The 19164-nt window shown below is 34.9% G+C and overlaps 4 protein-coding genes across 4 annotated transcripts in view; 1 reads left to right on the top strand and 3 right to left on the bottom strand.

Moving 5' to 3' along the window:
* Positions 1-4225: 4225 nt before the first annotated feature.
* On the bottom strand, positions 4226-6956 carry LOC102582380 (uncharacterized). Its single transcript, XM_006366207.2, has 2 exons — positions 6653-6956; positions 4226-6563 (listed from the first exon to the last, which is right to left on the bottom strand). The coding sequence occupies exon 2, from the start codon at positions 6025-6027 to the stop codon at positions 4765-4767; it is 1263 nt and encodes a 420-aa protein (XP_006366269.1). The 5' UTR covers positions 6028-6563; positions 6653-6956; the 3' UTR covers positions 4226-4764.
* A 3515-nt stretch (positions 6957-10471) lies between these two features.
* LOC102582059 (ABC transporter I family member 17-like) lies at positions 10472-12360 on the top strand. Its single transcript, XM_006366206.2, has 4 exons — positions 10472-10643; positions 11147-11473; positions 11620-11807; positions 11886-12360. Exons 1-4 carry the CDS (start codon positions 10571-10573, stop codon positions 12138-12140), a joined length of 843 nt encoding a protein of 280 aa, XP_006366268.1. The 5' UTR covers positions 10472-10570; the 3' UTR covers positions 12141-12360.
* Positions 12361-12443: 83 nt separating this feature from the next.
* Positions 12444-14323, bottom strand: LOC107058735 (uncharacterized). The gene is made up of 7 exons (XM_015304800.1): positions 14316-14323; positions 14123-14231; positions 13317-13439; positions 13192-13234; positions 13057-13097; positions 12856-12917; positions 12444-12770 (listed from the first exon to the last, which is right to left on the bottom strand). The coding sequence occupies exons 1-7, from the start codon at positions 14321-14323 to the stop codon at positions 12710-12712; spliced, it is 447 nt and encodes a 148-aa protein (XP_015160286.1). The 3' UTR covers positions 12444-12709.
* Positions 14217-19164, bottom strand: part of LOC102590510 (serine/threonine-protein kinase OSR1-like) — a 5664-nt gene continuing 716 nt past the window's right edge. Inside the window, exons 2-13 of the mRNA XM_015304799.1 lie at positions 18314-18568; positions 17831-17955; positions 17551-17595; positions 17365-17446; positions 17214-17282; positions 16969-17139; positions 16780-16845; positions 16260-16328; positions 15806-15976; positions 15668-15726; positions 15354-15524; positions 14217-14437 (exon numbers count right to left, since the gene is read on the bottom strand). Of these exons, the coding sequence (XP_015160285.1) occupies positions 14323-14437; positions 15354-15524; positions 15668-15726; positions 15806-15976; positions 16260-16328; positions 16780-16845; positions 16969-17139; positions 17214-17282; positions 17365-17446; positions 17551-17595; positions 17831-17955; positions 18314-18568 (1398 nt within the window). The 3' untranslated portion in view covers positions 14217-14322. The remainder of the gene's footprint in view (positions 14438-15353; positions 15525-15667; positions 15727-15805; positions 15977-16259; positions 16329-16779; positions 16846-16968; positions 17140-17213; positions 17283-17364; positions 17447-17550; positions 17596-17830; positions 17956-18313; positions 18569-19164) is intronic.

Genomic DNA, 19164 nt, shown 5'->3' with positions numbered 1-19164 from the left:
AATACCCGTTACAATAGAGGGAACACTCACATTTAGAGGTGTCAAATGGGCGGGTTGGACTGAATTTGGGCAGTCAAATTGGGCTGAATTAATAAATGTGCAGGTTATTGACCCTCCCAAAAGCTACTTGGGCTAAAATGCGGGTCATAACCCAACCCACCCAATTCTTACTTGGATTTAATTGTTTTATTGGTTGTTTTATAGATTTTTAGTACCTAATAAAAAAAAATCTTTATTATGACTGTATAACATATAAAAAAAAATTAAAAATATTTTGACAAAATTTCTCATGAGTCAATTTGGGTTGCATATGAACCCAATACTTAATGGGCTGAAATGGATTGGGCAGAAATGGGTTGAGCTAATAAATGGACGGGTTGAACGGGTTGGGCAGGTTGGACGGATTGGGCTTGATTTTGACACCCCTACTCACATCCACCTGAAAGAATCCTCTTTAACTCTCCAAATTCTGCCCCAACCACCTGCTTCAGTGCAAACGCTAGATCACCTATTAAGCAGAATATGCCAACATTAGTTCCTAAATTTTTTTGGTCTCAGTTACTACTTTGTTCCTGATCCTTAATAACCTAACTGGCATCCTGTTTGACTGCCTGTAGCATGTCAAGAGAGGATCTTAGAAATCCAACTAGCACATCCCTTGAGAAATAATACAAGTTACTTCTGATAACTTAAAAACTTTATTTCAATATTCACTGGATCAAAAAGTTGTGGATCATATTTCCTGAAATACTCAAACACACACAAATAATATGTGATAATATATCTTAACAGGTCAATGGAAACAGTTTAGTTTACTATGTGTTAATCTGATGTTTAGGTGCAAAAGCCTACTTGTTATTCTAATTACCTTAGTGACAATACTTCTTTTTTATAAGGTAAGATTTTATTGAAAAAGTACCAAGCTGGTACAAATGGAAACAGGATTCATACAACGACCAAGCAGACAAGTTATTACTCTTTTCCTCCTACAATTCCAGAAAATCCATGTATTGGTCCATATTAACTAACAGATTGCTATTACACCAGAAAATCGATAATGCAAGCATTTATTCTCGACTCCACAGCCATAAGGTCCAAAAGATGCAAAGTGGAATGGTCTTCCAAATTTGCTTCAGTATTCTGGGAACCCTTTGGAATTTCCAGCTTTCTAATAAACTTCTTACATCTCTGAGCATTACCCATAAGATGCCATGAAAGTTTAGATATAGGTTCCAACATTGTCTAGAGAAACTGCAGTGAAGAAATAGATGATCTATTGATTCCAGGTCATCTTCACATAAGTAGCATCTGTTGCACAAAGAAAAACCCTCTTCTGCAGATAGTTTTGAGTTAAATATGCTCCACGGGTTGCAGTCCATCCCAAACAAACCACCTTCACTGGAGCTTTTCTTGTCCAAATCATTTTCCAAAACCGAGTATTATCCCAATTACCTGACTGCTTCAACAGTGTAGTATAGCATCTATTAACTGAATTTTTTTTACCTTTATTGACTGTCCACAGCAAAGAATCCACCTGACTCCGATCAAGCTGGACTGAGTTCAGTTGTTGAAGTATCTGACAAAAGTCCTCCAGTTCCCAGTCATTCAAATTCCTTCTAAATTGATCCGCCAACCTGAATCTGAATGAAATTCAGCAGTAGTACCATTCTTATTAATGGAACAATTACAAGGGAATCTATTCTTCAGGCTTTCATCTCCCGCCCAAACATCTGTCCAGAAATTTATTTTGCACTCATTCTCAACCTTCAATTTAGCATATTTCATATACTCTTCCCAGAGCCTACAAATATCCTTCCAAAATTCACTTTTAGCATTTGATTGAAGCGGAGGAGCACTCCGCCTAACCTCTTTACTATTTATATAGCATCAGCTTCTTCCAGATATTATTACCATCCATGTAGAATCTCGAAAGTCATTTGAGTATCAAGCTCTTATGTACTTTTAAATTCCAGACCCCCAATCCTTCACCTTTCTCATCTCCTAGTGATGATATTACACGTGTTCCTACATTATCTTTGCCTACTTTTCCATTTCTGTAAGCAGCACTCTATGAAGCTAATACAAGTATTAATATATTTTCACTTCCTTTGCTTAATAATAACTCATGTTATAAATTGCTGATTTGTGATGGTTCATATACACTTTTACTTTATTTGGGCATTTATTACTTGAATCGTATTTTATTTACATACTCGAACAAATAGAAATTTGTGGGGTGCAAATTTCTTTTAAAAATTAAAATGCTAATTATATAATTAAACTCCTGCAAACTGAAAAGGGAAATATCATTTTATTCCTTCTTTTCTTTTTGAAGTAGTAAGCACTATTGATGTTAAAAAAAAAAAGCGCTAAGAAAGTGCTGATTACATCCAAACTAAAGGCAAACTAGCAAAAAAGAGCTAGTAACTAAAGGGAGGAGCACCCAGTCAATGATGTACAAAGGATTCTCCGAACTAAAGTGGAAATCTCTTTTTTATTCTTAATTTCCTCCTTGACAATTGGAGCAAAAGGTATTTGCATCCCATAATTATACTTCCACGAAACTATTGAAGGACGGGAAAACTTGAAAAAATAAATCCTAGCAAAAGGTATTTACATCCCATAATTACACTTCCACGAAACTATTGAAGGACGGGAAAACTTGAAAAAATAAATCCTAGCAAAAGGTATTTACATCCCATAATTACACTTCCACGAAACTATTGAAGGACGGGAAAACTTGAAAAAATAAATCCTTAACTGACAAATTCACAGACGAAAAAAGTGCAAAAACGGTTGATCATTGGCAGGCAGTGTAGTGAACTTACTGGTGTCCGGATTGTGTACAGCTTAGAAACATGTCTATCAATGTGGAAGGCCTGCCTGTATTTGGAAAAGAACATAAGAGATAACGGGTGAAAGATGCTACACATAAAGATCATGAACTAAGAAAAAGGAAACAAATGCTTACACGCAAATGTATATATACTGTCTCTATATATAATGCCTCCATGCATACCTGTGTGTGTGTGTCTGCATGAGCGTGTGTCTAAAGAAAGTAGTAATTATTTAGGTTTCCAGAAAAGTTATGCATATTAGTTCAATTCAGGAAGTCAAAGCAACGATATATAAAAGCAGTGAGAGGTAAAAATATAAACTTATTTCTGACCTTTGCACTTTCTGGTAGGTATACTTGTTCTATAACCAGCATCAATTTCACAGCCCAGCAAGAGGGACTAATATCGTCTTTATTTCCAACTTTTTATTGCATTTTCACAACAAGTTATTTTGTTTACTTGCCTATCAGTTTTTCTTTTTTACCCTCATTCGGTCAACCTACCACTGATACCTATGTTTTCCGTAGGATATAGTAAATTCTCCAATTGAGGATATGATTTGAACTTGTTGTCAAGACCAGCTCCCTGTTGAGATTCTCTGACTACACAAACCACATTGAATAAGGAGCAATGATACATCTTGAGAGTAAAATACATTGAGCCAAAACTTATATATGTGATTAAAGAAAATATATAAGCTGAGACACGATAACAAAAGTAACAGCTAACGCTGTCAATCACACAACACTTCCAGTCACTGGTCAATTCTATAGCATGAAAAATCCTCAGTACTAAGTGAATTTAGTCTAATATAACTCCTGACAGACTGGAAACTTCCTAAATTTTAGTGAAAAAGAAGAAGAATACAATACAGCAATGTAACTCAAGAACTTGAACGGAAACACAATTTTTTTTAGGAAATGGACAAATATAGAATCTGCAATATGTTAAAGCCAGTACCCAAGTTATTACACAGTTACCAATTAGTAGTAAAATAGGCTTGCATCTCATTGAAGTATTCAATGAGCCTATTCCTTGTCACGGACTAGGACAAACAGAGTTGGATGCTTTACTGTATCTGGACAAAGCTGTCCTCAATCCTATTGATTATGCAAATATATTACAACTAATATGCTTCACATGCAAAGAGGGACATTACATCAATCCCACAATTTATAAGCAAATTGAAAGATCAGATACTTGGTGCTTCTAGCAATCAAGAAGAACAAAGAAGTTAATGAAGTCAAACGGCAAGTCAAGTAAATTGAGAGTTATTCCAGCTTGCATGACCCTGTTGCGGAGGCTCAAACAATGAAGTTCTAGTTCTTTGGTGCAATAAGAAAGTAAAGAGGATAGACACAAAAATCAGCCATAGGCATAAATTTCAATTCCACAAAAAAAAAAAAAAATCTATAAGCTCAATTAAGCTACTGGAAAAATGTATTGTTAATGTTGAGGTTCCAATCAATTTTGATGTTGAAGATACATACACATTCAGCTAGTGCATCATTCAGTTTCACCTTTCAGCTGAAGTACTAGGCTAGACATTTATTCCTGCAAAACTGTTCTAAATTTGCTCATTGACCATAAATTACAGGAGAATGCAGATACCTAGAGAGAATTATGCTAATGATACAACAGTGCAACCAACAGGGGCATTCTTTTTTCAAGTCCCTTCCAGTGGTTGCTAACGAATGGGATGCCTCTGGCCAAAATTAAGGCCCTGCAGCAGGTCAAACAAAGATTCCTGGATCTTGTCCTTATCACCTTGAAAGAGACAAAGTTTGACCTCAACAGCTGTTTACTGGATCAAAAGGCCGTAAAGAAAACTGTAGCAGAGTGACTGCACAAAACTTGGAAAGAACTGTGCCCTCTGATCCAGTTGGGACTGGTAAAAGCTTGACCTGAAGACAGCAAAGTGCACGTCTTATTCCTCAACTGCATGTGTTAGTTTCTCCAGCAGCAGTGGCCAGTCTTCACCAAGTTGCCGGGGGTTCAGCTCCATGGCAACCCTAAAATCTTGCAATGATACCAGGTTACCAGGAGCATGTTCGTGCACAGCTTCTGACAATCTACCACCATTCATCTGTAAATGATGACCTGGTCTGAGACCATTTACGAGCTTCATATAAGTTTGTTGCTTCTTGGTGTTGATGGTTGTAGGTTCATTCCCTGACCTTGCTCCCACAAATTGGAGACAAGATTTGATTAAACCTTTTAAGTAAGAATCCAAACCATTGTTCAACAGATTGGCACAATCCATGGCCACCCCATCAAGGCCCTGTTCTGCAGAAATCTGCTCCATTCGTTCCCTCAGAGTTACACTGTCCAACAAAGCACCAAAACTAGAAGAGCTAACACATCTACTACTTGCTGCTAAAGGTACTGATCTACGTGCTCCACCTACACTAACGGGGCAAAATGGAACCCCAAGGGGAGCTTGGAGTTGACTCCTAGCATGCAGATCTCTTCCATCATCTCTAGATTTGTCTGCTTTGTTCTGTAAAGATACTGAATTTTGCAGTGATCTTTTCATAACAGAAAATTTGGCAGTTTCTTGATTGAATCCCTGCCTTTCATCATCTATTTGCTGTATGGTTCCTTGATGGTGATGCACCGCACCCTTGAAATTAGGTGGATTCAAATCCCCATTTTCCTTAATAATTTCGAAATCACTTGATTCCATCGTAGTTGCTTGTTGAAAAGCAAAACTATTCTTCCCATTTGATCCAAGCACACTACGACGATCCCCAGCCTTACGATCACGATATCCTGTCCTGGCCTTCCGAGGAGATAATGGCAACACGGCACCATTGGACAAACCCGGTTGACCTGAAGCCTGGTTTGAAGAAACATGCACTCCATTTTGGTCATAAGCATCATCTAAGGGCTGTTTACTGCCAACCGCTACACCAGGCTTCACAATACCACCTTCATTAATTGGTGGAGGAACTTTTGCACTACAGGCATTTCTCAGAATAGAACGAATGAACTGATTATGCAACGGAATGTTTTCTCTCCCCAAGATCCTAAAACAAAGCTTATTGAACTCAGCCTTGCTTATCTTCAAGCTCAATAGCCTACTTAAGTAATGAAAGTACTGCTTTGAACCCTCAGGTCCAAGTTTCTTCACTATCTGAGCTTTCAATTCAGAAAGATTAATCCGGGAATGCTGGTGTGGCGGTTGCATCTCCGTCAATACATATATTCCACCAAAAACAAGCCAAAAATTCAACCTTTCCACTGCTCAAACAAACAGAAGACCAATGATAAGAACCCAATTCACCACTAAACTAGGGTTTTGCCATAATTCCACAAATACATAACAGAAACAACATTAAATCCCAATCCCAGCATTGCCGTATCTAAACCCATCTCAAATCCTCTAACTTTTAACAGTTTAAGGATAGGAGGGGTTGAGTTCCAAATCAGAGATCCAAATTTTCAACCAACTCTCCCTCCGAAAATCCCAATCCTAAAAAAAAAAAATCAAAATTCCACGTTCAAGAAACCTCAAACCCAATATCCAAAATCAAAACTTTAACACAGCGAAACCCTCCATTTCCATCAAAATACAAATATCCCCTGAAATTCGAAGTAAACCCTTAGCTTTATTCCCAATTCAATAAACTCCAATCCCCAATAATTCACCTAAAACAAACCCAAAATGCCACCTCCTGCTTAAATACCGAACTTCAAGTTACCCACTTCAACTTCAAATTTATTCTGCAGCAAATTGGGTTCAAAAAAAAAGATTCAGCTTACCCGGCTTGAAAAATTGAAGTTCTCAAACACAACGAAGTAAATTGGCATACCTTATTTAGCTCCCTGAAACTGATTCAAAATTCAGATTCAGAAAAAAACAAATGCTTCTCCCACTCTTATTTGTTCATTGAAACCCATACAGCTTCTTCTTCCATTGCTCCACAACATTGTTCCGCATTTTGATTTTCCCTTTTGCTCTATTTATTGCAAAAATTCACCGGTTTGAATTAGAAATTGGAAGACCCAACTCCCTTCTTTATTTCTCTGATCGATATATACTCGCCTTCTTCCTTCTCTCTGAATCGGACTCTTTTTTTCGTTTTTTCTTTTCTGTCTGATTAATTTTTTTTCTTCTTTTTCTGCTATTTTTTTCTGAATTATATACTGAATAAAATTTATTTATTTATTTGTTTTCGTTAATTGATATAAAATTTTACAGTAGCCACGCTCTCATTCTCTCTTGTTACAACACGCGACTGTTTATTGGGTGTTTAGTGAGGCCTGAGCGTTTGTAATAATTATTGAGAGTGGGTGTGATATGTTTTGAAGGATGATTTTTGCATTTTAATTAATTTTTTTGTTTAGTTTTTGAGTATTATGAGTACAATTTTGAGGAAAATATTGTGTTTAAACTAATTTTGAAAAATGATTTTGTAAGAACAAGTTTATATTGGAGGACTAATTATTTTTTTTACAAAATATATTAGATTATCAAAATTGCATCGATAACGATATTATCATAATTTTTTAAAAAAGATTATCAAAATTGCATTCATAACGATGTTAGTATAAAATTTTGTGTAACATATGATTCATTTACCAATTAAATTTAGGAAAAAAATAATTTTTTCTTAATTTTTTGTAATATTATTTGTATGTCCTCCATTAAAAGATCGTTTTTAAAACAACCTCTTTACAATGTTTAAGCTACTTTTTAAAAATGATATCGTTAGAACAAGTGTATAGTGGAGGATTGATTATTTTACCTTAAACTTTATTTTTTAAAATATATTAGATTATCAAAATTGCATTTGTAACGATATTATTATAAAAAAATAAAAGATTATCCAAAATTACATTCGTAATGATAACGCAATATATGATTCATTTACCAATCAAATTTAGGAAAACAATTAAATTTAGGAAAAAAATTGTAATATTATTTCTATGTCTGCAATTAAAAGATCGCTTTAAAAAATAATCCCATTACAATGGTTAAGCTACTTTTTAAAAATGATTTTGTTAGAACAAGTGTATTGGAGAATTAATATTCTTATATTAAACTTTAAAAAACATTGTAGAAATGTATTAGATAAAATAGATTATAATAGTATCTTCATTTTTAAACACATCAAAAAGATTATCAGCCATTTTACTATTTTAAAAAAACTCCAGGTGATTATTTACCAATTATATTTGGAGGGAAATCAAAATTTTCCATGATTTTTTTAATATTACTTATTCATGCCCTTCATTAAATGATCGTTTAAAAAATAACCTCATCATTATTAAAACTTATCACATACCTTTCATTTTTAACGAGGCTTCAGTTGACATATTTATGTATACATGTGCTAACTATTTTAAATTACCACATAAACGAAACTGTGCAGAAATAAAAAGGTGGGAAACCTAAATTTACCTTTAAATTTGTGAAATTAATCATCATACCAAATGCTAAATTGTGTTGAAGGGTAACATTCTCATGCCCATGCAACAAGAAATGGAAAAAAAGAGAGTAACTAATGAGGTAGACAGAGTTGGAGCCAAAATTTAATATATTCAATAGTTATAAAAAAAAAATTCAATCTAATTTATATTGTACTTATAAAATAAGAGTTCAAATCTAACATTTATATAATATATTTTTTTCAAATTCTGTATCAAAAATATTTGAGATGAAAGTACCTAATGTTTATGAGTTGCATCGGGCCATGGACATATGTAGAAGAGTGCATGACAAGTTTAACCGGAAGAGTGTGTCATGTCAAGGCAATAGTACAACGTTAAGACAATGCATATTACTTGACATACTTCAAAATCACTTAAATTGACTATCGTGAATCAAAACCTGATAAGTAAAAAATGAACGAAAAAATAACTTTTAGCTGGAAGGCCGATCGAGATAGAAATAGTATAATAGGGAGGGTGCCCGGAGGCGGTGGTCACTCTCACTACTAATAGAAAGAGAATTAGGGTGGCCATCAATATTGGAGAGGTGGAAGGTAGAGTTGGGCTCTTTAAATTCACATACTACTCATATACATGTTTCATAAAAAAATTATGAGCAAGATTCAAAGCGTGATTTTCAGTTCTCTAGCTAGCCGATTAATTTGGTTAGACAACACAAAAGTTAGGAAGTCATAAATTCCTATCAATTTGGTAATTAGACAACAAAATCTAAATAGAAAAATTAATTATTTTTTTCAAGAATTAACACAAAAGTTAGGAAGTCATAAATTCCTCCTTCCTTTCAAAAACTTTGTAACCACAGTAATGTTTGGAAAAATTAGCACAACATATCAACTTGGACTTATAAAATTGGCACACTGTACCTGTAGCCTTTATATACACATTTTTGTATATCAATCTATACCATAATGTATATACTCGTTTATCTCCTCATATCATACATATATCCCTGAAAACTTGTGTGATATACACTGATATATGCACAATATAAAATGTGATGTATTAACAAAATGTGGCTTCATGAGGTCATAAATCTTATATTATCAGATGGATAAATTCAAAAATTTCAAGAAAAACTATATTATAAGTAGTCAGATTTTCCCTATAGATATGAACTGCGGATGGAAAGATAAAGCGGCGCTGTAAAAGATGAAAATTAGATCCAATTAGTTTGACTTTCGTGTCAAAGAGGTGTTACTACAAAATTTACTATTCCCTCGTTTCAATTTATATGACTTAGTTTGATTCGGTACGAAATTTAAGAAAAAAATGATGACTTTTGAAACTTGTGGTCTAAAATAAGTTATATTTGTTTGTGAGGTTGTAAACCATTTTATTAAAGGTAAAATTGACATTTAAAATTTGAATTATTACTAAATGTAGGAATATGTTATTTTTGGGACTGACTAAAAAACAAAGTGATTCATATAAATTAGGACAAAGGGAGTACTAATTTTGGAGTTAGAATTAATTTTATCTTTCATTTTTTGTCATGCTATCAAGGAAGGTCAGGCTCCATGTCATCTTATACTATGCTCACTTTAGATGTCCAGTGGGTGTGTGGAGTCTCCCATATCAATTGGTGATAGAATTAATTATCTTTTTATATGGTTTTGAACAAATTCTCGATGTACAAATCTATTTTTACATTTCACTGGTCCACAGTACCCTAATTAACAGTTCACATTGGTCCATTCATTCACACAAGCTGCACAAAATACCACTCTTTTTTCTTAATCAAATTAGGTAAACAAAAATAGGATCGAGTAGCCAAAGTGGAAGGACATTTATAGTCGTTTGGTGTGAGAAATAAGAATAAATAGTATTAGGATGAAATTTTATTGTCTTATTTGGTTGTCATGTTTGGGATAACTTATCGGCTTATTCCACCATTTATACTATAATAATAGGAGAAGTTATTACAAGATAATTAATCATGAGATAACTTGTTTCCAACCAAACAGCCTAGAATCCCATGCAATGGTCTTTGTCTATTTTTGTGCTTGTTGAGTATCCCCACTGAGAGCTCTTGTTTCTTCTATTATTGACATTTCTACCTAAACTAAACAAAACAATTACGTGTTAAAATCAATATTTATGACATGACAGTTACTAAACTTGAGGAAGAACTAGGGAAGGTATATTTGTCCTATAATACTTTTAAAAAGTCTCATTACACGAGATAAAACCAAAAAGACTTATCTTTCTTTCATTTAGTACTTGTGTGCAGATAATTAAGTGACTACACTGAATCTCAGTTTGATAACTCACATACCATGGAGATATCACAAAATTGGAGCAAAATTAGTCCTCAGCTCCATAGCTCACACTCCTTGGAGATTTCACAAGGTTCGTTGAAGCAAAACTCATCATCTATATGATTCTAGTGTTATAATAATAAAAAAGATCTAGTTATCCATTTCAAGACTTTTTGGGGGGGCCTTAGATTAATTCGGATTCGCCATGAAAAATCTCACGTTTGGTGGAAGGTGCTTCCACTAGAGACAATTTTATTGCCCATAATCAAATTTCGAGAATTCTGATTAAGAAAGGGAAGGATAGTATTATGTCCCATGCCACAATATTTGTTGGTCATTTCAGTACTCAATTTACTTAATTTTATATTTTATATAATTATAGTACCTGGAATAGTTTGGGTGTGCCTCGACTAATTTTATGAATATCTGCTACCTCTAACCATTCTTTTAATGTTCATCAAAATGCTTTAACATAGAATATTTTCCTGCTAAGTAAGTCAAAAATGTTTTGTTGATGAATGATGAATTTATCTAATTGGACTTTAGACTCGTATAGTCTTTTTTTTTCTTGAAATCTGTGACGATGGTGAGCAGGAGAAAGAGGGCATCTACTAGCAGTGGAAATGAATGATATTAAAGGTGCAGCAGAAACTAAGATTGAGATCAGGGGACTGAACAAGGTATCAGATAAGGGTGATTCTATACTGAAGAGTGTTAGAGTTGACATACCAAGAGGAGTAATCATGGGGATTATTGGCCCCAGTGGTAGTGGAAAATCAACAATTTTACGAGCACTAAACCGATTATGGGAACCCCCTAAAAACACTGTTTTTCTGGATGGTACTGATATTTGTGATCTGGATGTGCTCTGTCTTCGTCGTAAAGTTGGCATGTTGTTCCAGCTTCCAGTTCTATTTGAAGGTATGGTTGTTAAATTGCTAAGATCAAACTAAAAACGCGAGCCTATTAGTAAACTAGACAGACGCGAACTTGACCAATTTGAAAGATCATACTTCGTGTCTGAAACAATTTCAGTAACTACTTATGCTTGATTCATAAATTTGTAGGTACAGTGGCAGATAATATACGCTACGGGCCAAAACTCAAGGGAAAGAAATTAAGTGATAATGAGGTTTACAAGTTGCTGACTTTGGCTGATCTAGACTCATCTTTCTTCTACAAGTCAGGTGGGGAACTATCTGTTGGTCAAGCACAGAGAGTTGCACTTGCCAGAACCTTAGCTAATGAACCAGAGGTGACTGAGACACAAATATAACTCATTTTAAAACTGAAAAGAGGACTCTGTCTGACCTATTGTTCCATCTTTTCTAAGGTTCTGCTACTGGATGAGCCAACTAGTGCATTAGATCCAATATCAACACAGAATATCGAGGATGTTCTAGTGAAGCTGAGGAAGGATCAGATGATGACAATTGTGATAGTTTCTCATAGCATCAAGCAAATACAGAGAATAGCTGATATAGTGTGCCTGTTGGTTGATGGGGAGATTGTGGAAATTATAAAGCCTGATCAACTCTCTGAAGCTAAGCATCCCATGGCACTTAGATTTCTTCAACTCAGCTCCTAGTGTTTTTTACGCGAAAAGTTGAACCAGGGACAAGGAAAATACCTCGTGGCACGAACTAGCGGAGAAGCCTGATAATTGTTAGCAAGAGAGATTCAAGTCACCAAAAAATGGAAGAATCTCAACCCATTCGAGTGGTCCAGTGTTAACTGGGGTTAATTTAGCTGCTGAAACTACGTGTAGAAATACATTTTAATGAAAAAAGTATTTTAAATTGCAAAGACTACCACCTCCCACGACAATCTTTCCGATGGCGCAACCAAGAAAAACGGGGAAAATTCTTGTAAAGGTTTTAAATAGAAATATGAATTAATATCACCAAGGATGATATTCTCTAAAACTTCAACATGTACTCAAATCAGCCTGGTAAAACAAGAATAAGCAGAAACAAGTAAAAAAAAAAAAAAAAAAAGGGAAAAAGGCAACCCTAGTGCTGGAGTGCAACTCAGTTGGAGAGCAGCCCATACCTTCACCCTAAAAGTGGGATGAAATTTAAATCTGTTAACTCTGGTATCTCATTTACAAAGTCAGTTATCTCCTACACATTGATGTAGACTTCGCGCAAATGTATGTCACTTTGGGCTTTTGTTTTCTGTTTTATATTTTTGAAGCTCTTCCTGGGAACGCTCAAGCCTACATATCAAGTAAACAGACGCTTCAAGACCACTATTTATAATATCCAAAATTAACAGGCAAGATTAATGTATAATCATAATACCTCCATCGTAAATCAGCAACTTCACGATGTAAATCCTTCTCCCTGTCAAGAGCTGCCTCCAACTACGGAGAAGAGAAGGATGTCATATAGTATGGTGGATCCCCCAAAAAATGAAGAAACAAGAGAAATTATAAAACAGTAATTCCTGGTTATGATTGAATTTGCGGAGGATGTCGCAACAAGATTAGTACAAATCCATACCAGTGATTTCTCTACTCCAGCTGAATTTGATAGAATACATCCTGCATCCATGGCAAGGTTAGATGAACAAATGAAGTTAGACCCTTTATATGGATAAGATACACAAAAATTCAAGAGGCATTAATTGCTACGCACCTGTGGAGTCGGTCACTTGCCTCATTGCACTAAGAATACTCTCCTGTTAGAGTAAAAACAGTTTTACAAAGTTTCTAAGCAGAACAGAAAATCTTAGCAAGTCATAATTTTAGATCCATTCTTACTCTTCCAATAATAGTTGCCTGTAAAGCATTTTGCAACACTGGAAATATGGACTGGGAAGAATGATTTGCTGGTGTAGGATCAAGTGGCAATGGTTGAGTAGCAGTCAGATTTTCTGGAGTCGCCTGCATAATCCATAACTTCTTTTCATAAATACAATAAAGAAAATGGAAAAGAGAAAGTGAAGATAAGATCAGTGGTTTACTAGACTTTAAGAATTAGCAACTAGTTTATAGCCCTTTATCTATATGTTTCTGATTCATCATACATTACAAAGCAATTTGCATACTCTAACACTGCATTAATAACTCAATCCCAAAGCTCAAATTTCAAAATATTAAATAATTTGATGCAATGGAATTAATTAAACAGCCCTGAAGAATGAATTAAATGTTATAATATCAGTGAAAATTCATGAAGAGACATGCTTGTCACTGATGAGAATGACATTCACTACTCCAGAGCTCAAATGATACGCAAACTTAATCTAGCAACACAGTCCTTATCAATGATGAGAACAACATTAGCCACTACAAAACTAGAGAGATTCTTGAATACTTCGAACATCCACTAAAGCAGAGATACCAAATGAGATCACTTATATCATATCTGTTTACCAGCTAAGAAAACTATTTCTTAGAGAGAGAACAAAAGACAGAGAGGGGAGGGAATGCTGTCAAAAACAAACCTCCATGCTGTTCCTCTTTTGGAAATGAATTAACTGCAGAAAAAGATGTATGAAACGATTCCCCAGTTCAAGGGAGATTCAGCATTATTATTAAGATAAAGTTAAGTGCTCTACATTCACCTTTTCCAAGTCAACATTCTCAGAGGTAACTTTAAATCGTCCTTTCTGCTGAACAACTTGATACTTAATCTTCTCCTCACAATCTTCACCGCTACCGGCTAAATAAAGTCTTTATTTAGCAAGCAAATATTACACAAATAAACTCCAGAATGTACTCAGATGAAAGTGTGTTTATAAGATCAATAATACATGCTGTATCATTATAACTTGCCTGAAGTTCTTGAATGTTTACTAGATACTTCAGCTGGCAAATCATCAGCTGTTTGAGGAAAAGCCACATTGCAACTGGATACATTTTGGGATGAACTTTTATCACTACATACAGAAAAGAAAAGACAAATTTAGAAACTCTGCAGAAAAAAAGTGGTACCACAGAAAATGGTTGCTTATCAAACTAAAGAAATAAGCAAATAGAAAATGACTTTAAGTAAAGGGAATTAGGAAACAATGTACTAAATTTGTATACTAACAAGAATTTTGCAGTTAACAAAAGCATATCAAAATAAATTTATTAAAGAAAATTGTAAATAAATTGCCCCAGGCATTTCACTCTTTTACCTACTTAATTGCCTGAAAATCAGTAATTTAGCAAAGAATCTAGCTTTAATCCAATGAAAATCACTCTGGAAAGTAGTCCGAGTTTCAGTCTAACAAGTGGAGACAATTTCAACTGAAAATTTTCTGATCTTTTAAGCGTTTGGTAATGGCCTCTGATTTGCTACCTAATCATTACAGAGGTAGATCAATAATTGGTATAACCTTCTTTTTCATAGTTCACAATATCCAAGGCTTGATGATGTTAGAGCCTTAGAGGTACTCGAGGCTCACAAGCATTACAAGGAGTTGGTGGTAAGACATTGTTGCAAGAGGGATATGAAATGTGGTACGAAATCCACTAGTCAGCTATGCACTGCAAACTTTCCCGATGTTGGAGAAAGCAATTTGGAAACCATATTTTATTTCCTTATCTAGCAGGGAATGGATATCCAAGAGTCACTTGTATCCTCTATTCAAATGTATTAAGATCAGAGCAGAATCCCAGTCAAAGTAGTCACTTTTGGAAAAACAAAGAGCTGATACTTAGTAAGTCAAGAAATATAAAATGCTGAAGCTAATAGATGCTACAACATAAGGTTTAAAATTCACACAGAAAATGTTTAGCATCCTCGGACTGGAGATAGACCACCTCGGCGAAATAGTCAAGGGAGTTTTGAGATAATTAATGTCATACCTTTGACAAGAATTTATGGGAATCCCCTCAAATGTTTCTGCATAACTCTTTTGTTCACCTTTTCCCACAAAATTCATCTCCTCTTGGCATGGAGAAGAATTTTGTGAAATTTGAGCTTCATGGAATGAACTAGCAATGCTTAAATCGTCATCAACCTTCTCATTTTTAGGTCTGAAAAGATGAAATAGGTATAGTTAAGCATCTTAGCCAAAGTAATAATGCCACCGTATAATATAAATTTGGTAGGTCCTTTGAATTAGGAAACAGCATGACGCAAAAGCAGCTTGTTAGAGTCTCAACATAAGATTGTTTACCTGCTATAATCCATGGTGCGGTCAGCAGGCGAAGGAGGAGCAGATGGATTGTTACCATCCTGTTGAGAGATGTATTATTAGGAGGAGAGACCAAAAATAGCTCCCTATCATATAAAACCAAAGGGAACATTGACATACGAATCCTGTAGCATCTGAACTTTGACTTCCAAAGGAGACTTGATACTGAAGCTTTGGAAGTTCTAGCGAAGATAACTGATATTGAAGCCGGTTTCCTTGGTTGTCAAGCCCTGCGAGCGCATCTGAACTCCCCCCGTGGTCATTCTCACCAATAATTTCCTCATCTGGAATCTAAAAGTAAAAAGGGGAAAAAAGATATTGGTTGCAAACTTGCATTTATATCCCTTGCTTTTACGGGAAAAAATCCGCGAAAGATAATTCAGATGTGAAGTCGTCTTGTAGCAAGTTGCGAAGGTGAATCATTAAATTTTAAAAGACTTGACATATTTGTGTTTGAGAAAACCTGAGCGCCACTATGCCCTCTTCACATGCATTTCTTATCGAAAATCAAAGGCTAAAGCACTTGTATGAAATTTTTATTAGTACGAGTGCAATAAAATATAGGTTCAAATACCAAGGAAGCCTGTGCCTTCAAATCTTCAACATCAAAGCTCCAGCAGCTAATCCCGCGTTTATATTCATTCTGCACGTGATGTTGAAGCAGAGTAAGGTTCAAATTATAATGTTAAAAGGGACTTTCAAAACATGTACCTTAACTATAGGCCAGAAAACAAGAAAAACGGCAGGGAACAATTACGATTTTAAGTTTGTTTTTTTTCTTTGCTTTAAGCGTAATTCTTCATATTTCTTGTATCAGACGTAGTTAAGTTCTTTTCTATTTTACTCTAAGCTAGAAGTTGTATCTTAGAACTATAGATCTTTGTCTGGGTTGAATTATCAAATAGTAACCTCCAAGTTAAGAAAAGGCTTTTCCCATAAAGTGGCAATCCTAAAATTCTCATGAAGCTTTTTCTGGGAAAACATAGGTGTGGTATTGTTTAAATTCCTAGAAGTACATCTATTGGAACTGTATGGAAAATGATGTTATATTAGGTAAAAAGCATAGCAAAATAATATGGTTATGGCGCACCAACCTGTGACATTTCTTCTTTCTGCCCATCTGGCATCTTCTTTTGTGCTAGCATTTCTTCTTCTTTCCTCTACAATTAAGAAAAGGTTGTTGTTTCCATAGCAATACTGAGGCTAAGTTGTCATTTAGATGGAAACATATATGTCCTCAAAAAGGAGGGAATTATGAATCTTATTGTGGAATGGCAACAGACCTTCAATTCTTGCATGCGATCACCAAGAGATGGCAAGCCTTCCAACAATGTTCTTGCAACATAATCATTGGACCTAGCTTTTTTAAAGAAAGGATGCTTCAACAACTTTTTGGCTGAAGGCCTTTTTGAAGGATCTTTTACCAAGCAACTAGCAATCATTTGCCTAAAGGACTGAGAAGGAAAAAAGAATTGCACTGACGTTAACAACATTATTGAAGGATAAACATTGATAGTTTGATAAATACCTTCGAGAACTTCCTGTCCCTCTCAGAATCAAGGCGTGGAGGTTCATTTTTCAATGTCATTAGCAACACCTGCAAAGTGAAAAACATGCAATGCATTTGTGGTCAAAAAGGTTCCTCAAGGAAAGGATAAATAGGATGTGACTGTCAGTACCTTCATTGGAGGGTATTTTGAGAAAGGAGCATGTCCATGAGCAAGCTCTAAAGCAGTTATGCCAAAAGACCAAATATCAGCTCTGTGGGGAACCATTCAAAATATATATTTTTAAAACAAAATACTTCCAATATATAATGTAAAAGTACAGGAAAATCAGAATATTCAAATACACAGAAATGATACTTGAAATCGTAACCATGCACTTGCTCCATGACCTCCGGTGCCATCCTGTAAAAGAAATCTAAAATTAGGGAGAAACAACAACTTGTACTTTGAATCTGAACTTATCAGTATTTTTAATGTCTATGTTTCTGAATGTGCACAATGTACACATATCTATTGCAAAATATTCTCAGTGTTATGTATAAACATGCCAATGTTCTTCAACACTTATCAACTATTATATGCATTACATAAGATGAATAGAGAAGAAGACAGAAGCAATCTCTGAATTAAAGTATACCAACAAGGAGTTCCAGCAAATGTATTCCGCATATGCTGCCTGTCACCTGAATCAAACATGTAGGCCGATACACCGAAATCTCCCAACTTTATTCCACCACGTGAATCAATGAGAATATTTCCAGCCTACAATAACCATACAAGTATGGTGACCTCAAGTTCCAAATTTTCCAGAAAAGTAATTGTCCTGAACAGCTTAGTGATGTTCAACTGTCCATGCAGTTGCTAAATTACCACTAGTAGTAAAGAATTTGTCCTTTGTTATATTCGCATGAGATGTAAAACACAAAATATATCCTAAATATTCTTCTTTGATTCCATGTCCAAACTCCAAAGAGAAGTCCAATAGACACCCTATGTAATACAGCAGAAGAATTCTAACACTGAAATCTCATGCTTGAAGATGTAATATCATCAAATTCTTTAAAAAAAAAAAGCTGATGAAAAGAAACTAGTAATGGATTTATGTAACAGATGGACTTACTTTGACATCCCGATGAATGTAGCCATGATCATGAAGGTATTCCAAACCCTTTAGCACTTCACGTAGAACTGTTGCAATGACAACCTCTCCAACACCATCTGGATAAGCAGACTTCAGTATGTGGAGACAAGAACCTTGAGCCATGTAAGGCATGACAACCCATAGATTGTAATCACAGACAAAGGAGCAGTATGATTTAAGAACATTGGGATGATCAACTAGGACCATTATTTGTGCTTCCCGTGACACAGAGTTCTGGATATAAATGTGAAAAATGAATTCAACCAATTTGTTTCATCATATAATCAAATTATCAGCAACCATAATGCAGACAACTGATAATATCTAGTAATCTATTTCACAAGATTATTCATCCAAATACGAAGAAAATGCATCACATTCAATCCTCAAATTTCACCAAGATGATAAGAACTACACAATTATGGATTCACATGAAAAAACAAAGATCAAGGAGCTCCTATGCTAGGTGATAATTCCAAAGCAGTGTTTTTTGATAGCACAACTTATTCTCCTAATCATGCTCTAAAATTACCATTGGTCTCCATACAAACTAAGGCAGACCTCTTTCAAGGTGGAAATCTTTCTTAGCTGCTTCCACTAGGTAGGATTAAGTCAATACTTCATCAATCCTTCTTTTGAAAAGCAAAAACAATTTTGTAACAATTCAATAGAAAACCTTATATTCCTCCAAACCATTGATATAACACCTTTATGAGTAGTTATTTCAGTACTGAAAAAACACAAGTTGCCAAAGCTCAGTAAAACTTCAGAACTCAAAAACTGTTATAGACAATGTTGTGATCAAAGTATTCTGGAGATTGAACGTACAT

Source organism: Solanum tuberosum, unplaced genomic scaffold (genome assembly GCF_000226075.1).
Source record: "Solanum tuberosum cultivar DM 1-3 516 R44 unplaced genomic scaffold, SolTub_3.0 scf00578, whole genome shotgun sequence".
Lineage (NCBI taxonomy): Eukaryota > Viridiplantae > Streptophyta > Magnoliopsida > Solanales > Solanaceae > Solanum > Solanum tuberosum.
Note: the sequence above shows the minus strand (reverse complement) of the source record. Positions and strands in the feature narration are given on the sequence as shown.